This window comes from Gigantopelta aegis, chromosome 8 (assembly GCF_016097555.1).
Source record: "Gigantopelta aegis isolate Gae_Host chromosome 8, Gae_host_genome, whole genome shotgun sequence".
Classification (NCBI taxonomy): Eukaryota; Metazoa; Mollusca; class Gastropoda; order Neomphalida; family Peltospiridae; genus Gigantopelta; species Gigantopelta aegis.
Genome location: NC_054706.1, coordinates 19453437 through 19473180, shown reverse-complemented (window position 1 = coordinate 19473180; position 19744 = coordinate 19453437). Strand labels below are relative to the sequence as shown.

The 19744-nt window shown below is 38.6% G+C and overlaps 2 protein-coding genes across 2 annotated transcripts in view; one reads left to right on the top strand and one right to left on the bottom strand.

The window, feature by feature from the left end:
- The window catches only part of LOC121379532, an 87220-nt gene extending 72277 nt beyond the window's left edge, over nt 1-14943 (bottom strand). Inside the window, exons 1-4 of the mRNA XM_041508176.1 lie at nt 14641-14943; nt 13855-13905; nt 6053-6190; nt 5655-5792 (exon numbers count right to left, since the gene is read on the bottom strand). Of these exons, the coding sequence (XP_041364110.1) occupies nt 5655-5792; nt 6053-6190; nt 13855-13905; nt 14641-14943 (630 nt within the window). The remainder of the gene's footprint in view (nt 1-5654; nt 5793-6052; nt 6191-13854; nt 13906-14640) is intronic.
- Nucleotides 14944-16986: 2043 nt separating this feature from the next.
- On the top strand, nt 16987-18417 carry LOC121379530 (tigger transposable element-derived protein 6-like). Its single transcript, XM_041508175.1, has one exon. The coding sequence runs from the start codon at nt 16987-16989 to the stop codon at nt 18415-18417; it is 1431 nt and encodes a 476-aa protein (XP_041364109.1).
- The last annotated feature ends 1327 nt before the right edge of the window (nt 18418-19744 follow it).

The following is a 19744-nucleotide window of genomic DNA, read 5'->3' as shown; positions in this document are numbered from 1 at the left end:
CATGGGCTGAGTTCAGCCAGACCGAGCGAAAATAAAACGTTCGCTAGACTGGTTTGTGCAGTTCATATTCAACCAAATGGACACAACGGACACCAATCAAATAGTTCACGAACGTTAGAAAGAACTTTGTTGGCTGAACTGAGGACAGCTCTTGGTGCGAATATACGTCACACTTCACAGTCAGCTGACACCCATGTGTCAAGAGACATCATTGCAGACATTAAACAATATGATTACACAGAAGTAAATCTTGATGTAAATTTGTAGAAAAACAATAATTCTTCGCATCAATGAATACCTAACTGTAGTTTCGTTTATTTCTTTTGTCTTTGTTAATTTTGTACCCATGGTTGAGAGCACACATGCAGATCGCGATCGCGGGAAATGAACATGCAGTATTTATACAAATAGCAGTTAAACGTACACTGAATAAAATTAGTTTACAATAATCATATTTGTTAGATAATGTAAGATATTAATTTTAAGACTGTGAGGTGACATTTAACAAGTTAGCTGGATTTTAAAAAGACCATAAATTTTAATTTTGTTAACGTTTTTATATATATATATATATATATATATATATATATAGTCGAACTTGGTCTAACGGTCACCTGTATATAACGGTCACCTGCCTATAACGGCCACTATAAATCCCCCCAATGCATTTCCTTTTTAATTTGACCTGTACATAACGGTCACCTGTCCATAACGGCCAGCGGCCACTATTTTTCACCCAAAATCACAGGTTGAACCTGCTATAACGGTCACAAGATGATCGTCGTGAAGACGTTTTTTGGTGTTTTTTTTTTAACCCTGGTTATGTCTTTACTTTTTGAATCATCTTAAAAATTATAAATTAAATGTGTTTATTTGGCCATGTCTGTAGCTTTGGGTTTATTTTCCGTCAATGTAAAGTTCCATTGTAATTCTCTGATCGTAATTGAAAAACAAACGGACCCTCAGTAACTTCTGTGACACTGAACAGTAGACGACTTCCCATTGGCTGTACATAATGTAATCTGTATGTATGATCACTCTATTCATTCTCAAGAAACAAAACAAATGAAGTGTTAAGTTAGGTGTCTGATTGTTTCTAGCTAGAGATGATTGGTAAATAAACATGAATTGCTGAAGGCGGCGGTCAGTAAAGATGCCCCATGTTAGGATTATTTAATGACTCATGATCTTATTCAGCTGTAATCAACGGTCATACTCCACTGAAGGATTAGCGGTGATATGAAACAAACACATGAGTTAAACATGCCACATGGGTAATAACCTTCAATTAAACAAAATATATTCTGAAAGTCAATGTCAGTGTTTGCGAAATGTATTAACGAATACGTCTGCATGCAAAATGCCACCAACAAATCGTACTGCTTTAACGTTAGAACAGAGAATCGACGTTATCAACAAATCTGAGAAAGGCAATTTAAGTGCGCGAAAGATCGCCGATCATTTTGGTGTAGGGCGTTCTCAGATTAATTCAATTTTAAAAAGAAAAGCTGATGTTCTGGCCGATTTTGACACTAATATTTCAGCCGAAAGAAAAAGGCAGAAGAAAGCAACAATCAATGATGGAGAAGTATGTGAGTTACTTGAAAGAGTTTGCTCTATTTCATGGCAGGTGTGACATTCTAAGCGCTACCATGGATATAGAAGAACATGTGTCTTCGATGCGAGTGGAATGCTATGGGAAGCAATCCAAAATTGGTGACTTCTTTAAAAAGTGAATAAACAAAATAGGTGTGTTATTTGTGTACTATCATTGTATTGTGTTTTATTGACATGGACAGTCTCATGTAATAAAAAAAAAACTTATTTATAACACTGTATCTTCTTTTTTTATGACAGTTGTGATATGTTTTAATATATGTGTTCTAATTTTGAACCTGTATATAAGGGTCACCTCTCTATAATGGCCACTTTTGTCAAGTCCCTTGGGTGACCGTTATATACAGGTTTGACTGTATATATATATATATATATATATATATCTATCTATATCTATATCTATATATCAGGGGTGGGGAAAAGCCCTTTTTTCCCAGTCTGGGACTGATTCTCGATTTGAGACCAATTTTTTTTTTTTTTTTTAAACGTGCGTTTGCCTGTCTCACTTTTGTCATTTTAGTCGGTACGAAGCACCTGTCCATTTCTATTAATGGAAAAAATTCCTATCGTCAAGTGGACCGGCCTGCCCAGACATCGGTATCTCGTGCATGATTTAAAATAATAAATAAATAGTGGTCAATATAGCTGGTGTTTCAGATGTTTGTGATTTTAAAGTCTGCCTAAGTATATCATCAGTCACTGAAGTCTGACCTACAGTAGTGTCAATTGACTGCCACTAGGCTACACATTTGTCAAAGTCGCTGAGCCGGTCAAGAGATTAAACAAGACATTAACAATAGCACCATTCTTGGTTTAGAGAGCCATCAAGGTATTACACTCCAATTAAAACAAAGGACCCAGAATTTGTGACTGGTTACAATCAACACCTGTCAACACCTATGTATGGAGCTCTGTCGGGTCGAGTGTCCCAGTCCGAAGCAAGAGGCTTTTGTGCAATACAAACTGCTTAAAATATCATAAAATATACTGAAATAATCTATAAATGTATTTATTGTCGACTGTTCAATGTAGTGTATCCAATAATTATAAAGGATTTTAAAATTAACAAAAGGTTTCCACCTTTCTTTTTAACAAGTGGGAGTAAGCAGAACAGCTACATGTACTGTTATCTCAAGAGCCAGTAGAGGTCAATTTCATCCAATCAGTGATGACATTATTACTCTTTGTCTAAACATGTGCTAGCTCAGGCTGTCAAACGCTTCAACGGTGCCATCTTTTATTAATTTTCAGGACACAGTACTGAATACTCATACTTTTTATACATATATGGGAATTAAAATTCATAACTTTTATTCCTTTTTTATATTATTTATTCCATTATGTAAAATATATATAATTTGTGTGTTTTTTCCACTGATGTGATAAAAAAAAAAATAATAATAATAAAAAAAATGTTTCATGTTTTCATGTTTATCATTTCGCGTTCCTGATTCAAGATAAAACTGTACAAATGTCTCTATGATTTTTAAAAAACTACATGTATTTGGCAAATATCGTCTTTTAAATGTTTGTTTTTTTATTCCTTTTTTTTAAATTGATGGATTACTTAAAAAAAAAAGTAAAAATAATAATAATAAAAGCAATGCAAACTAACATGAAGATTGCTATTTAAAGAAATAATGAGCTCTATATAAAAAAAAACCCTTATAAGTGGGTGTGGGTGTACAGGGTACGGGCTTCCAACTCTAAAGATAATGCATCCCACCCACCTGAAGAAAAATCAAAGTAATATATTAACTGCCCCTACCCCCCATTGTTAATGTCTTTGATTTTATTCAGATAATACGGTTTTGTTATTCAGATTTATTCCAGTTTGTACACAATTAGCTGAAAAAGATGCATTTTCATATTCATATATAAATACTCTATACAGTACTGTGTAAAACGTTTTTGGCTAAAGCATTTTCAATATGGCTAATAAAAATTCCATTTAGCTAATATTCTGGCTACAGGTATTTTTTATCCAGGGTGAGCCCTGTACTACACATGTATATACAGTCAAACTTCGATAACTAGATCTCGAAGGGGACGAGGAAATAGTTCCGAGTTTCAGGGAGTTTGAGTTTTCAAAATTAATATATGAGTTCAAATTTGAAACTGCATTGCAGCTGGTTGCAGCATTACAGCTGGTTGAATTTGCTAAAATATTGTAAGAAGTGTGCGCTTCGCTGTCTACCTCTGAACTCTATACTATGCATCTTCAGTTGAAAGGCTAATTAATATATCAATCAGCTCACCCCGTGCCACCCCATCTCATCCCATCCCACCCCACCCCAGCTGTTGTCATCTTCGACGCCTGTGGTACATTCATTTTGCGTATATTGTAAAAGTAAGTTAATAAAACATAAAGATAACCCAGATGAATTTGAAATATATGCTTAGGCATATAGGCTACATGCATTTATTGACAGAAAAAAACCCTGAAAAAAAGAAGGCATTTACATACATATATAAATAATACCATCTATTAATTACAGAATAGATGAATTTATCTATATTTTTGGTTAACGCTTTTTAATCATACTGAAACAAATAAAATGTTATCATGTATTTATTTATTTATTTATATATATTTTTTTGGCAGCTAATGTAAGATTACGAACAATGCATTACCAAAGTTCTTTTTCATATTTTCGTGAAATGTTTTGTTTATAAATGAAACTTACCCATAATCCATTAGATGAAAATAATGAAACTGAAAGCCACACAATCAACAATTATTTATTGTTTGAATTTAAGGGAGAATGGATCTCTTTATTATTATTAAATACCAACAATAATTAACCGTAATTAAGTTTGTGGCTTTGTTTTAATGGCAGCTTATTTAAAAGTGCGGTTGATGTATGGACGAAAGTCAGAACTTTGTCTAAAACCAAGTGGTGCGGTTTATACACCAGTGCGTATAATAGGCCAGAAAATGTGGTACATCACTTTTGTGTCTTATTAGTAGCAAGTAAACATTACTTAACTTCTTTTTGTTTAAAGTTTGTTTCAACAAAAATGTTCACAGGTATTTTTAAAAAATAGCAATAGCAAACCAGCTCAAAGCTGGAACAATAAACCAAATGTATATAGTTTATAACAATAAAACATGACAGTAATTGAACACAAAAAAACGGAATTTGCAAAAATCGGAAACGGAATGTGGCAAAATCTGAAACGGACAATCATCCCCTCTAGTTTAGTTACATGTCAATAAACATTATGCTGCTGTGACGTGATTACTTTACATCGTATTTGCAATAATATATATGTGTACATGTATATGTACATGTATGTGTGGATGTATGAACATCTATATATTGTATGCATGTCGAGGTTGACTGTTACATACACGGATATTAATGCACTGGTGCAGGGGATAATTAAATCCTTTCTTGCATCACAAATTGTCCCATGCCGTTGCTGGGACTCGAACCTATGGCACCGAATCGTATGAAACTTGCAAACTTGTCACGATACCTTTTGAGCTATTGAGGCATCCATAAAAAGGATGCTCTTTAACTCAACTACATGTATATGCATGAGGCCCACAAGCTACGCGGTTGATCCCGTTTACGTGTATGTATGTATGTATGTATGTATGTATGTATGTATGGTGTGCATACAATTTCCATTTTTACAATGACATAGGAGTAACCAGTGCCACTGGAACAGGTTTCCTTTTTGTAGCCATGATATAAAAATGGCAAATTTTATCAAAATAGTGATTATCTAACTAGTGCCTCGTCTGCAGGAGGACAGCCACTCCCGGGGCCAAACTCCATCCTTCTTGCACAAAGAGGACTGCAACTCCCAAACTAGTTTACTAAATCAAAACTAGCACAGGACAGAGCTCAACAGAATTAAGTACAGCTGCGATGTCATGACAGTGATGATATCAGATGATATTTTTGTACCCAACTGTATGTTTATAGGTATTTTTTGTACTGACGTCTCGTTTTAATTTGGTAGCAGAAATTTAGGATCTATCGTAATGGTAAACACAATATATTGATCACTCGTAGATTACATACACCAAAGACTTTGTTGCCTTTCTCTTCCACTCGACTGGAAGGCTGGTCAGAATTGGAGTTGGGATCATCAGTATCCATGTGTTGCTTAACACTTTCTTTTGGTGTGGTTGTCTTTAGTTTTCCTGACTGGTCAGTGCCCTAAAAATATAAATGATTATACAGATACAGTATATCTGATAAATGATACAAAATGCAATGTCATTGTGTAATTACATTTATCTTAACCGAAATAGTGACCATGTGAATATAGTCAGTACATAGAATGGGGTTTTTTAATCTGCAATAATAAATATACTAGTCAGCTAATGAGTCATCGAACTTAAAAATAATTTTGTAGTAGAAACTGAACCATCGTAATTATAGACTAAATATATACTGATCAGCTATAAATTACATACATCAAGATCTCTTTTGCCATCCTTGTCCACTTGACCCGAAGGTTGGTCAGAACTGTAGCTGGGATCACTGGCATTTGGGTGCTGCTCAACGTTTTCCTTTGGTACTGTGGTCTTTTGTTTTCCTGACTGCTCAGAGTTCTAAAAATATGAAATGTGATGTACATGTATATACATGCATACAGTATATCAGTTTGCATACATGTAACTAATAAACAACCAAGCAAATAAAACCAAACCAAACCAAACCACAACACATTTTCCATTAACTTTGGTATAAATTTTTTATTGCTTTTGTACCTTTTACGTGTGTTTTCTTCAAAATATCTAAATATGGTTGCCTGAATAATCCGGCTTGTCGCACAAAAGTAAAGAAAAACTAAAGTAGACAGCCAATTTTTTTCTATAAAAAAATAGGGACAAAAACACACTTTCCCATCAACACATTTTTGTAAATTATGAACATAATGTCCAACATTAACTATTATTCATTTCTAGTAATATTATTAAAATCGGCTGACATTTCAACATGAAATTCAGGGCTCAAACTTAAGAATTTATTACCCACAGCAATTTTTTAAAATAAATGCCGTTGGTGAAAAGGCCCACCGACAGCAATTGTTTAAAAATGGCTTTTGCAGCACATACATTTGACTGAAAGGTTATTTTTCTGTATGTACACGTAGTCATATTTCTTCAATTTATGTCAATAAACTTCAATAAACAAGAATTTGTTATAAACAGAATTAATGAATGTTTAATGACACCCCAAGCACGAAATATATATTGGCTATTGGGTGTCAATCTAAGCAAAATGTATTATCAGGGGTAGCGTTAAGAATTTTTTCCCAGAAGTCAATTTTTTTCCAGTGGACTAATTTGCTCTTGACTTGGCTCATTTCCATGAGTCCATTTTCAAAATCCATGAGTCCATATTATTATACCCTTTATTTTGGTATTTTGACTGCCCGAAATACATTTCATATACATTTTCTAAAAAAACAACAACAAAAAAACATGCCAGGGGACGCGGGAAAATGCTTTTCCTATGCAACCGCGGCGCTTGCTTGTTTAGGCCATATGCAAAGAGAAACTGGGCAACAGCCTATTGCTGAATGCAGTCGTTACACAAATAGTGCATTTCGGCCTTCTGACCTAGAAAATTGCAACTCTCTTAAGAGAGGGGTGGATTACTAGTCCTTCAAAAATGAGATACAAAAAATTTATTTAATCATGATCATGTAGGCCTATAATTTCTAATTATCGCAAATTGCGATGCGACACCGCTTATTTTGAGCCTTGTATTACATCACTATATTTCTATTGACTGTACACAGCAGTATACACATGTACATACAAGTATACACCATAGGGCCTATACGAACACTCCAAACACGTGGGTGCCATATGTCAGTGTAAGTGGCTCACTGCCACTAGCTTCTGATGGCCAATGGCCATTATTATTAAGTTAGGTTAAATTTCAATGTTCAAGCAAATACTGGTGGCCATGATTATTTCTAGGTCTGATGTCGGGCAAGTCCTATTTCCAAATAGGGGTGCAATGCTTGTTTCTCTCTTGGTTATCTATTGATATTATGTTGTAATAGTTGATGCTATTAATGATGCATATCCAATTTAGATTGTTTTGTTTGCAAGGGAAAATCTCTCTCCTTGTAGGAATATTCAAACAAGTTAATAAACTGCAGTGGCATAGGAAGGTGCCAAAAAAGGGGGCCTACACTATTATATTTATACTATTATAAAGCAAAATATCTGAAAAGTGGGGGGCACGTGCCCCCTTGTCCTTTGGACGTGGTGATCATGAAATAATGGAATAAACATGCGTCTGGAATAAGTCTTTGAAAATAAGCAGGGATGGTTTTATTATTATTTGTGGTGATGAGCAGGCGTCCAAGTCTGCTTTCCATACGTTCAGGGACGCATGGACGCATCTTAACACAACCCCTATCTATCTATCTAATCTATCTATGTATGTATGTATGTACACATGTATGGATGTATCGATATCTATATATTATTGACTGTTACATACATAGATATTAATGCACTGGTGCAGGGGATAATTAAATCCTTTCTGGCATCACAAATTGTCCCATGCCGTTGCTGGGACTCGAACTTATGGCACCAAATCGTATGAAACTTGCAAACTTGTCACGATACCTTTTGAGCTATTGAGGCATTCATAAAAAGGATGCTCTTTAACTCAACTATATGCATGAGGCCCACAAGCTACTTGATCCCACTTATGTGCACGAAACAGTGTATGTATGCAAGCATATATGTATGGTGTGCATACAATTTCCATTTTTGCAATGACATAGGAGTAACCAGTGTCATTGGAGCAGGTTTCCTTTTTGAAGCCGTAATTTAAAAATGGCAAATTTTAGCAAAATAGTGGTTGATTCCATGATTATCTAACTAGTGCCTCATCTGCAGGAGGACAGCCACTCCTGGGACCAAACTCCATCCTTCTTGCACAAAAAGGACAGCCACTCCTGGGACCAAACTCCACTCCTGGGACCAAACTCCATCCTTCTTGCACAAAGAGGACAGCCACTCCTGGGACCAAACTCCATCCTTCTTGCACAAAGAGGACAGCCACTCCTGGGACCAAACTCCATCCTTCTTGCACAAAGAGGACAGCCACTCCTGGGACCAAACTCCATCCTTCTTGCACAAAGAGGACAGCCACTCCCAGACTAGTTTACTAAATCAAAACTAGCACAGGACAGAGCTCAATAGAATAAGTACAGCTGTGATGTCATGACAGTGATGACATCTGGTGTTCCCTAATATATATATATATCTACAGTCAAACCTGTTCTAGCGGCCACCTGTATTCAGCGGTCACCTGCCTTAAGCGGCCACTTTTTTCTCTCCCAAACGATTTATAATGTAAATGTACCTGTAATAATTAAGCGGTCACCTGTCTAACGTGGCCAGCGGCCACCTAAATCAGTTCCCAAATCCAAAATGAGATATTTAACAACAGCGATAAGGTGCAGCAAATAACCGATCTTCACACCTTCAGGAATACTAGTACCCATTCAGTCCCGACATCTCTACTGTGTATCTATTAAGAAAGTATGACTCTGGAATGCACGCTTGAGATTTGTAGGTTCACTTACTATGACAATACACCGATGAAGTAGGAATTAAATAATTAAATGGAAAATTAAAACAAACTTGTTGGGAACCGTTAATTTAATACATTCCATTTGCATTATTTCTGAAGGAGACGACATGTCAAAAGTTGATTTATGAATGAATGAATGAATGAATGTTTAACGACACCCCAGCATGAAAAATACATCGGCTACTGGGTGTCAAACTATGGTAATGGAAACAAATAAGGTGATGATCAACATCAATAGAACAATTCAAGATATAAATAAAAACAGTGTAAAGAACTGTGCAAAGAACTGTGCAAAGATACAAATACAACTATCACAGATAGATACTGACTTTTACTCTAAACTCCAATTTGAGCTGTATTGTCCATTCTCAAAGAGAATGTTACACCCCTGCACCACGGTGAGGTTACAGCACGCGCAGGGGAAGTTGATTTATAGTCAACTGTGAAGCACATATCCGTTGATTAGCAGTACAGACGGTAAAACAAGAAACAACAACAAATATTTAAAAGACTATATATGTGGCAACCTGTACTCAGCGACCACCTGTCTTAAGCGGCCACTTTTATCTACTCCCTTGCGTGACCGCTTAAGACAGGTTTGACTGTTTATGTATACTCTTCAAAAAAAGAAACGCAAAAGGGTACAAATGGGTTATAACTCCGATTTTATGTTTCCTACCGGTTCATGTTTTGTGAATATAAGGTCATTGCATGTCCCAAACACATTCCCACGGTTACATTCGATAAAACGCAGCTACTGTACAATAAAGTTCCAAAATGTGAATATTCGCAAAAACGCAGCCACGTGCAAACCATGTCACCACTGCACGTGCGTTGTCTGCACATGCAACATGAACACCGACAGTATAAAAGTGCAGGGTGTTCGCTTGCCTGGCCTCTGTACCTGGCCGACAGTTGACAATCCAGGACATGCCACGTCTCAGTGAACCGCAGAGAAACAATGCCATCGGCCGACTAGACGCAGGCGAATCCAGAACGGCCGTTGCCAGGGCATTCCATGTGTCCCCAAGCACCATCTCCAGACTGTGGGACCGTTACCAGCAACATGGATCAACACGTGACCTCCCTAGATCCGGTCGACCACGGGTCACTACCCCCGGGCAGGACCGCTACATCCGGGTACGCCACCTTCGGGAACGATTGACTACTGCCACCTCCACAGCCGCTGCAATACCAGGTTTGCGCAGGATATCCGACCAGACCGTACGGAACCGCCTACGTGAAGTAGGAATTCGTGTCAGACGTCCAGTTCGAGGTGTCATCTTAACACCACAACACCGTCGACTCCGACTGCAGTGGTGCCAGATTCATCGACAATGGCCTCAACTGCGATGGAGACAGGTGTGGTTCAGTGACGAGTCCCGATTTCTGCTCCGACGTCATGATGGAAGATGTCGCGTGTATAGGCGTCGTAGTGAACGTTATGCGGCAAACTGCGTGCAGGAAGTGGACAGATTCGGCGGGGGTAGTGTCATGGTGTGGGCAGCCATCTCACACACTGGCAGAACTGACCTGGTCCACGTGCAGGGCAACCTGAATGCACAGGGCTACATTGACCAGATCCTCCGGCCACACATCGTTCCAGTTATGGCCAACGCCAACGCAGTGTTCCAACATGACAACGCCAGGCCTCACACAGCACGTCTCACAACGGCTTTCCTACAGAACAACAACATTAATGTCCTTCCTTGGCCATCGATATCACCGGATTTGAACCCAATTGAGCATCTATGGGACGAGTTGGACCGACGCCTCCGACAGCGACAACCACAGCCCCAGACCCTGCCTGAGCTGGCAGCAGCCTTGCAGGCCGAGTGGGCCACCATCCCCCGGGACGTCATCCGTACTCTGGTTGCTTTAATGGGCAGGCGGTGCCAGGCAGTTGTCAACACACGCGGAGGCCACACCCGGTATTGACTCCAGATGACCTTGACCTTGGTGGTGTGTCCTATCACTTACTCACAATGGACTAGAGTGAATTGTGAACAATCCTGCAACATTTGGTAATTATCGGACTCACCATTCAATAATTAAATCAATTCTCCAAATGTTACGACAATGTGGTTTTGCGTTTCTTCTTTGAAGAGTATATATATATATGTGTATATATGTATATATATATATATATATATATATATATATATATATATATATATTTGTATATATATATATTTGTGTATATATATATATATATATATATATTTGTATATATATGTGTGTGTGTGTGTGTGTGTGTGTGTGTGTGTGTGTGTGTGTGTGTGTGTATATATATATATATATATACAGTGGACTCTGTCTAAACCGGACTCACTTCGTACCGTCAAAATAGTCTGGTTTACATAGAGGACTGGTTTAGACAGAGTTCATCCATAGTTATGGTTCTTGAATGATTGACAACTTGCTATTGACAATGACTTTCCTGAGGCTTTTTAACGATTGTAATTACATATCAAATATATTTTTCTGCATAAAATATTAGTGGCTGCATACTAAATGTGTTTCTGGTCGTTGTAATATTTGTACTAGCTTAAATTTCATTTTATTTCCTAAAACATTATTTATTCGTATGTACGAAATTATTTGAATACAAAATGCAGATCTAACGGCCTACCGCAATAAGAGTAAACTTCACACGAGTGCGGTTACATTTTGTATTTGATCTTGCGACGGTGTCCTGATTACTCGGCAAGTGACGATCATTGTTCAACTAATTAAGCAGCCCGTCATTCAGTCAAATCCCAATCCGGTGTAGACAGAGGTAGTTAATGCATGAACGGTTCTTTCCAGAGTCGGGAGTAGACAGAATACGGATTAGGCAGAGATTTATACCTAAGAAATAAATGGTAGCTGGACGGGGCTTTAGAAATGGACCGGTTTACACAGAGATCCGGATTACACAGAATCCGGTTTAGACAGAAAGAAAGAAAGAAATGTTTTATTTAATGATGCACTCAACACATTTTATTTACGGTTATATGGCGTCAGACATATGGTTAAGGACCACACAGATTTTGAGAGGAAACCCGCTGTTACCACTACATGGGCTACTCTTTCCGATTAACAGCAACGGATCTTTTATTTGCGCTTCCCACTGGCAGGATAGCACAAACCATGGCCTTTGTTGAACCAGTTATGGATCACTGGTCGGTGTAAGTGGTTTACACATACCCATTAAGCCTTGCTGAGCACTCACTCAGGGTTTGGAGTCGGTATCTGGATTAAAAATCCCATGACTCGACTGGGATCTGAACCCAGTACCTACCAGCCTGTAGACCGATGGCCTAACCACGACACCACCGAGGCCAGTCCGGTTTAGACAAGAGTCCACTATATATATATATATATATATATATATATATATATATATATATATATATACACGCATATATATATATATATATATACAGTCGACCTTCGATAACTCAAACTTCGATCTTTCAAAAACGCCAATTTTTCAAAGTGAAACGGCTGTCCCGGCCGAACTGCTATACAAACTAGTAATAACAGACTTCGAACACTCAAACTTCGAACATCTCTCAAAGTAATTTTTTGGTCCCACCATAAAAAAATTAAGGGATATTGCACTTCCAAAACTCGAAGTTTGTGGAGTGACTGAGCCTTTTAACTGTACCGGTAATACTTTAAAGAAAAATGAATTGTCACCCAAGCCAAGCGTGAGTGCCCCGACTGGTCTCGGCTATCGATGATACACGCGGTAATTACAGAATAATAGATCGCCGACTATGCGAAACGAAATGATCCTACATGCCTGCATTTGGTTGTCGGTGTTTGTACACGGCAGCGGGCCTCATTACACAAAGTACGGATAGTCTTGTAATCTTCAAAGAACTGCTGTAATAACAATTAACGTTGTTTGTTTTTTCTCTTAAACGAGTAAATCATGTCAAATTTATTATTTGCTATTTAAGTGTGAATTCAAAATAATTAATTACTAGTCATTTAGTTATGTTAGAAACTGATACATCAGACATCGAGCAATCTGGGGAAAGACCCGGCAATAAAAAAATTCTGATAGTTCTGCTCTTTGTACTTTGTGATTTGAGAGCTATAAATTATTTTGTACTGTTGTGAATGTTTTATATGAGAAACAAAAATACATAACCTAGTGCTATTTGGCATACAGTGTTTTGATTTGTTATGTTATGTCCCGCTATGTTAGCGAGGGTTTTTTTAAAAATGATTTTTGTGATTTACAATAATTTTGCTATTTATATTGTGTATTTTTTATTTGGTAAACAAACGTACTTAGTGCTAATCGACATCCAGTATTTTAATTTAGTTTTATCATATACACAGAAGGAATGTGCTAACATCTGTGTTGGGGACAGGGATGGAGCAGCAAACATGTCTTCCGATATCAACGAAATGATAATACTACAATGCAGTTTCACTTTGGGGTCTGCTGTATGAATTTCGAAAACTCGAACTCCCTGAAACTCGAACTATTTAGTCGTCCCCTTCAACTTCGAGTTAACAAAGTTCGACTATATATATATACGAAAAATACTCGAAAGAAACCAAGCTATCTAAACATGTCTGGGAACTAAAAAAACAGCGAACAAATTATGAAATAAGCTGGCAAATTATCAAGCAGTCGAACACGTACAAACGAAACTCCGGCCAATGTAACCTGTGCATTGAGGAAAAGCTCGCCATCCTACAAACAAAAGACAAAAACAATCTCAACAAAAGGACTGAGCTCATCTCAAAATGCCGTCACACCAGTAAGCTCAAACCACGCAACCGCACTACATAAAAATAAAAACCCTGCAATCTTTTCACCAGTATCAGCTATCTGAAGATCGTCGAAGGGCGTGAAACTCGGAGTAATAGCGTAGGACAAAAGTGCAATATATATATATATTTATATATATATATATATATATATATATATATATATATATATATATATATATATATATATAATATATATAATCTAGCGGAAAAAAGTAACTGTGTATGGTTATCATGTTGATAAAAACATAATTTCAAGACATAAAACGATGAAACGATCAGATAGTATTGTTTATTAGGCAAATCTGCAAAACTTCAATTCATTTAAAATGTCACAGCATCTGTCATTTCACTGGTATTGGGGATGAAAGACACGGGGGTCAAAAACCATTTCACAAAGTTAATAGCGCGTATGGCCACCATTTGCGTCGATGCAGGCCTGGTACCGTCGCCTCATAGAGCCTACCAAATTGTTGAAGAATGCCGTTCCAGATCTGGACTAACGTCTGACCCAACGCTGCCAACATTACCGGCTGGTTAGGCAGCGCACGTACACGACGTTGCATCTTATCCCAGACGTGCTCGATTGGTGCAAGATCGGTTGAGACTGCAGGCCACTGCAACACATCGGTGTTCTGCTGCGCTAGAAATCCCTTACCACCCGGGCGACGTGAGGTCTAGCGTTGTCTTGCTGAAGCATGATGTGACGTTGCTGTCCTTGCACAAATGGGATGACGTGAGCCTGGGTAATGTCGTCACGGTAGCATACGGCTTTCAAATTGCCATCGATGACCACAATAGGTGTTCGCCCATTTAACGTGATGCCACCCCAAACCATGACACTGCCTCCGCCAAAAGCACGTCGCTCCACAACACAGGCGTCACTAAAACGTTCTCCAACACGACGATAGACTCTTGAACGGCCGTCGCTGCTGTCTAAGTGAAACCTGGACTCGTCCATAAACAGAATACCCGCCCAGTCTCAGCAATTAAAGCGCAAGTGTCTTCTACACCAAGCCTGACATGCTACACGATGGCGTCTTATCAAAACTGGATGGACAGCCGGCGTTGCGGACGGATACGCCGTTCACGTAATCAATTCCGTACAGTTCTGGGGCTGATGGCACGCAATCCAGGAATGGTCCTCGCTGTCAGACTTTCTGTTTGGAAGTGATTCCTGAGGTGCATGAGTCGGATATGATTGTCCTGCTGTCGTGACGTCACGCGTGGACGACCTGCACGTGGTCGGTCTCTGACATTACCAAATTGTTGAAAACGTCTCCACAAAGCCTGAATAGTGTTTATGTTGACACCAAATGTCATAGCTACAGCGTAATGGAGCACATCAGCCTGGATCATACCAATTACGCGAAGACGGTCATTTTAATTTAGCCTGGGCATTGCTCTACGACCACTTTCAACTGAAAAAACATGCTTTTCTGTTCCACCGGTTGCCAAACAATGACCCAACAGTAGCAAAGTTGACAACAGCTGGAGCAGTAAAATGTTGGGCGAAAAAAGTTTGAAAAACAGACCCATGTCCAAGAAGCGAAACGGCACGTGCCAATACAGAATTGACCCAGCGATTGTGTGGTGGTGCGTTCACTGGTCAACTGTGCAAAAGATCAGGCTAAAATATTGAGCCGTGTTAATTTTATCTGATTTTTTAGGTTACACTGTTACTTTTTTCCGCTAGTATATATATATACTGTAAAACGGGTATTATTCACGGCAGTAAATTTTCGCAATATAAAAAATGCAGGCAGTTCGCGGTGTCATGGTTTTTGTTTTATCTTTTTTTTTTCTTTTTTTTTTAAATTACTAACACGTACAAAACTATACTTTGGTACATAACATTAACAGAGGTATACGTGATATATTATCCCTTTCTTAGTTTCTGAGCGACTCCGCTAAGTGCTGCAGCCACATGTCCAGCGGCGACCACACTGTGTGTACAATTAATGAAATTAATCCAGGATGTGGTTCAATTAACTCTCCAGAAAGTATGAAATAAAGACTAACACTTGTACTAGTAATCTTGTTTTAATGTTTAAACACCGGTTGTTAAAAACGTCTCACCTCTTTTGTTTTTGTCACTTGTCGATGACATTTTTCTGGAAGTTTACAAAACCATTTGTGTCCCTTATTTTGATTGGTCAATTAAAAATGACTCATTATACTAATTTCTAAATGTTTATTTACAGCTTAATAATACCAGTAAGAATGTCTGTTCCAAAAATTTGCAAATAATACCCGTTTTACAGTATATATACTAGAAATATATATATATATACAGTGAAACCCCTCAACACCAGACCCCCTCTAAACCGGAATCCCCTCAAAACCGGACGCTTTCCGCGGTCCCGTGATTTACACATCTTTTAACACTATATTTTACCCCTCTAAACCGGAAACCCCTCTAAACTGAACACCGGACAAACAATTCGGTCCCAATGTGTCAACTTAGTGTAAATCCTACCCCTGAAAACCGGACGATCAAACCGATACCAATCAATATGGCGCCCACCTGTCTGTGAACACCGATGGCTAGTGCAATATGCGCATGCTCGAGATCGCTGTTATCAGTGTAATCACCGCTGCATACAGTACAGGTACCGCTCAGCAGGCAAGATTAGCAACTTGACAATAAACAATTAAAAGGACTGATCGCAAGCTTTGGTATGGAGTTAACTACTGTAAAACACATGATGTGTTGTAATTATGGTTAACATTAGCGGAGCTTGGGTTTGGGTTAGATGTCTTTATTAAGTTACGAGTGTGTTTTAAGGTCTTAAATGTGATCCTTCACAAACATGTCTCATGATTTCCTTCAAAGATTGACACAAATAACAGGGAATTTAATTTGCTGCCTTCCTATTGTGTGAATGTGTTGGGTTTTTTTTAAACGTTTGTTTAGCGAAATAAAGAGTAAGCAAAAGTATATGTTGGCTTTGTGTAGTCGAATAGATGTTAGTAGTGTTTCATTTTCATGTCGATTTTCAACATGACGGAACGTCCAACTAAACGTCGCCGTGTTGAACTCTCGCTCGATGATAAACTCAAAATAATTAAAAGTTTCGAAAGTGTACCTAAACCAACGTTAAGATCTTTGAGTGAAAAGTTTAGTATTGGCAAATCAACAGTTGGAGATATCATCAAAAAACGAGAGGTTTATAAGGCAGAGTTTGAAAAGAATATTAGCGGGAATAAACGGCGGTTTAATAACGCATGTAAATTTGATAAGCTCAATGAACTGGTATGGCAGTGGTTCTGTCAAGCTCACGCTAAAAACATCCCGATTTCTGGTCCCATCATCCAAGAGAAGGCCAGTGAATTTGCCAAGGAACTTGCAGTTGCAGATTTCAAGGGCTCGAATGGCTGGCTGGACAGGTGGAAGTGCAGGTATTCTGTGAAATGTTTCCAGGTCAGTGGTGAGAGTGCTGGAGTGGACGTGGCGGTGGTGGAAGACTACAAAGCCAGAATCCCGGATGTTGTTAGCGGCTACGCACCAAAAGACGTGTTTAACAGTGATGAAACAGGCCTGTATTTCCGCGCTCTACCCACCAAAACCCTCTCGGTGAAGGGCGAATCGTCTAAAGAACGAGTGACTGTTATGTTTGCTTGTAGTGCAACGGGAGAGAAATTGAAGGCGCTGGTTATTGGAAAATCACAGAAACCTCGATGCTTCAAGAATGTAAACGTAGATATACATGTTACCTATGTTGCCAACAAAAAGGCGTGGATGACCATCGCATTATTCACGGGATGGATAACAAGTGTTAATAAAATCATGAGACAACAGAAACGGAAAATAATCATGCTGTTAGACAATGCGACGTCACATGGGCCAAACCTTGAACTTAGCAATGTTACTTTGAAATATCTACCCGCGAACACAACTTCACACCTTCAGCCTCTTGACCAGGGGATTATTCGCGCCTTTAAAGCCAGGTACCGCCGACACATGCTCCGTTATCTTGTGACGAGGATTGACGTTGTCGGGAATGCATCTGACCTGTGTAAACAGCTGACACTGCTGGACGCTATTCACTGGATTTCACAGGCTTGGAACGAAATGAAGCCGAATATGATCAGCAAGTGTTTCTCCGTCGCTGGTTTCTCGCCGACCGACGAATCGGTGCTTGAAGACGATGACGACGACGACATTCCGTTATCACGACTAGCACGCGAACTCGTCACTGCCGATGTGGACACCGACATCTTGACCAGCTTCGACGATGACGTGCCGATTGAAGACTGCACAAACGAGTGGGAGAGAGAACTAGTGGCCAACTTCCGTGGGGACGAAATACCCAATGATGGAAGCGACAACGAATCCGAACAAGATGTATCTGTTCCGGGAAACGATCTCAGCTATCCTGACGTGTTGAACATGCTTCAGATTTTAAAAGGACTTTGCAATACAGAAAGATGAACGTTTCCTATTGCATGTACAGGAATTAGAAAGTTTAACGCAGGCAACCATTGTTAAACACAGATGTGAAAGACAACAGACATCGATGGATACGTTTCTCAACGTAGGCTGATTTATCGATTGATTGACAATTTGTGGACTTTTTAATGTATTTTTTATTCAATATTACTCCCATGGATGTTTTTATTTTTCTAAATGCTCATAAATGCCCCATTTTTCAACATATTCTTGTTGTTCTGTTTTAAAAAACACTTTAACACTTTCCCTATTTTATGGAGAACGGAAGGTATTTCCGTCCAGGCAGACCCCTGAAAACCGGACACCTCTGAAAACCGGACATTTTACTTGGTCCCATGGATGTCCGGTATTGAGGGGTTTCACTGTATATATATATATATATATATATATATATATATATATATATATATATATATATATATATATATATATACACACACTGAACAAAAAAAGAAACTTCCGATTTGTACATATAGTATTTGTTGTGTTAAAGAATTCATTGTGTAATGAAATTATATAGGTAGTATTAGCCTTGAGCTGTATTATCAGGATTGATGAATTTTATCGATTATTTTTGCACTGTTAATCGTCGACAACATGAAATTCAATTTGCACGTGCATGCACGGTTCGACATGTCCCATGTAGTATTCGGTCAATTTGTTTTACTTGTCTTACTGACATTGTTGTCAAGTGAACGAAAACGCTTCAAAATTTGTACAAAAATTAACGTTTTTTACATTGTAGCATTTTTAGTATGCCAAGAATACCCAATAATTTACGCAAATGGGCGATTGGCATGCATGTCGACAGAAGACGTTGCAAGGCATGTTGGGAGTTCTAATCGAGCGATACGAAATCTTCGCGTAAGATTTCGAACAACAGGAAGCACCAACGACTTGCCACGTCGTGGACGTCCATGTGTTACAAGGCGTGGTCAAGACCGCTATACCATGAACACGCATTTGTGCAATCGATTCCAAACTGCCACTGCTACTGCTGCTAACACACCTGGGCTTCATAATAACCGAATCAGTGGGCAAACTGTTCATAATCGGTTTACATGCACGACGTCCTTACGCCGGATGCGTTTTAACGCAACGTCATCGTCTAAATCATCTTAATTGGGCACGTGTACACACTCGTTGGATACGGCGACGCTGGAATACCATTCTTTTTTCGGATGAATCCAGATTTTCTTTACAATGTGGTGATGGCAGGGTGCGCGTCTACCGTAGGAGAAATGAACGCTATGCTGACTGTTGTGTTCTTGAACAAGATCGTTTCGGGGGTGGGGGTTCTGTCATGGTC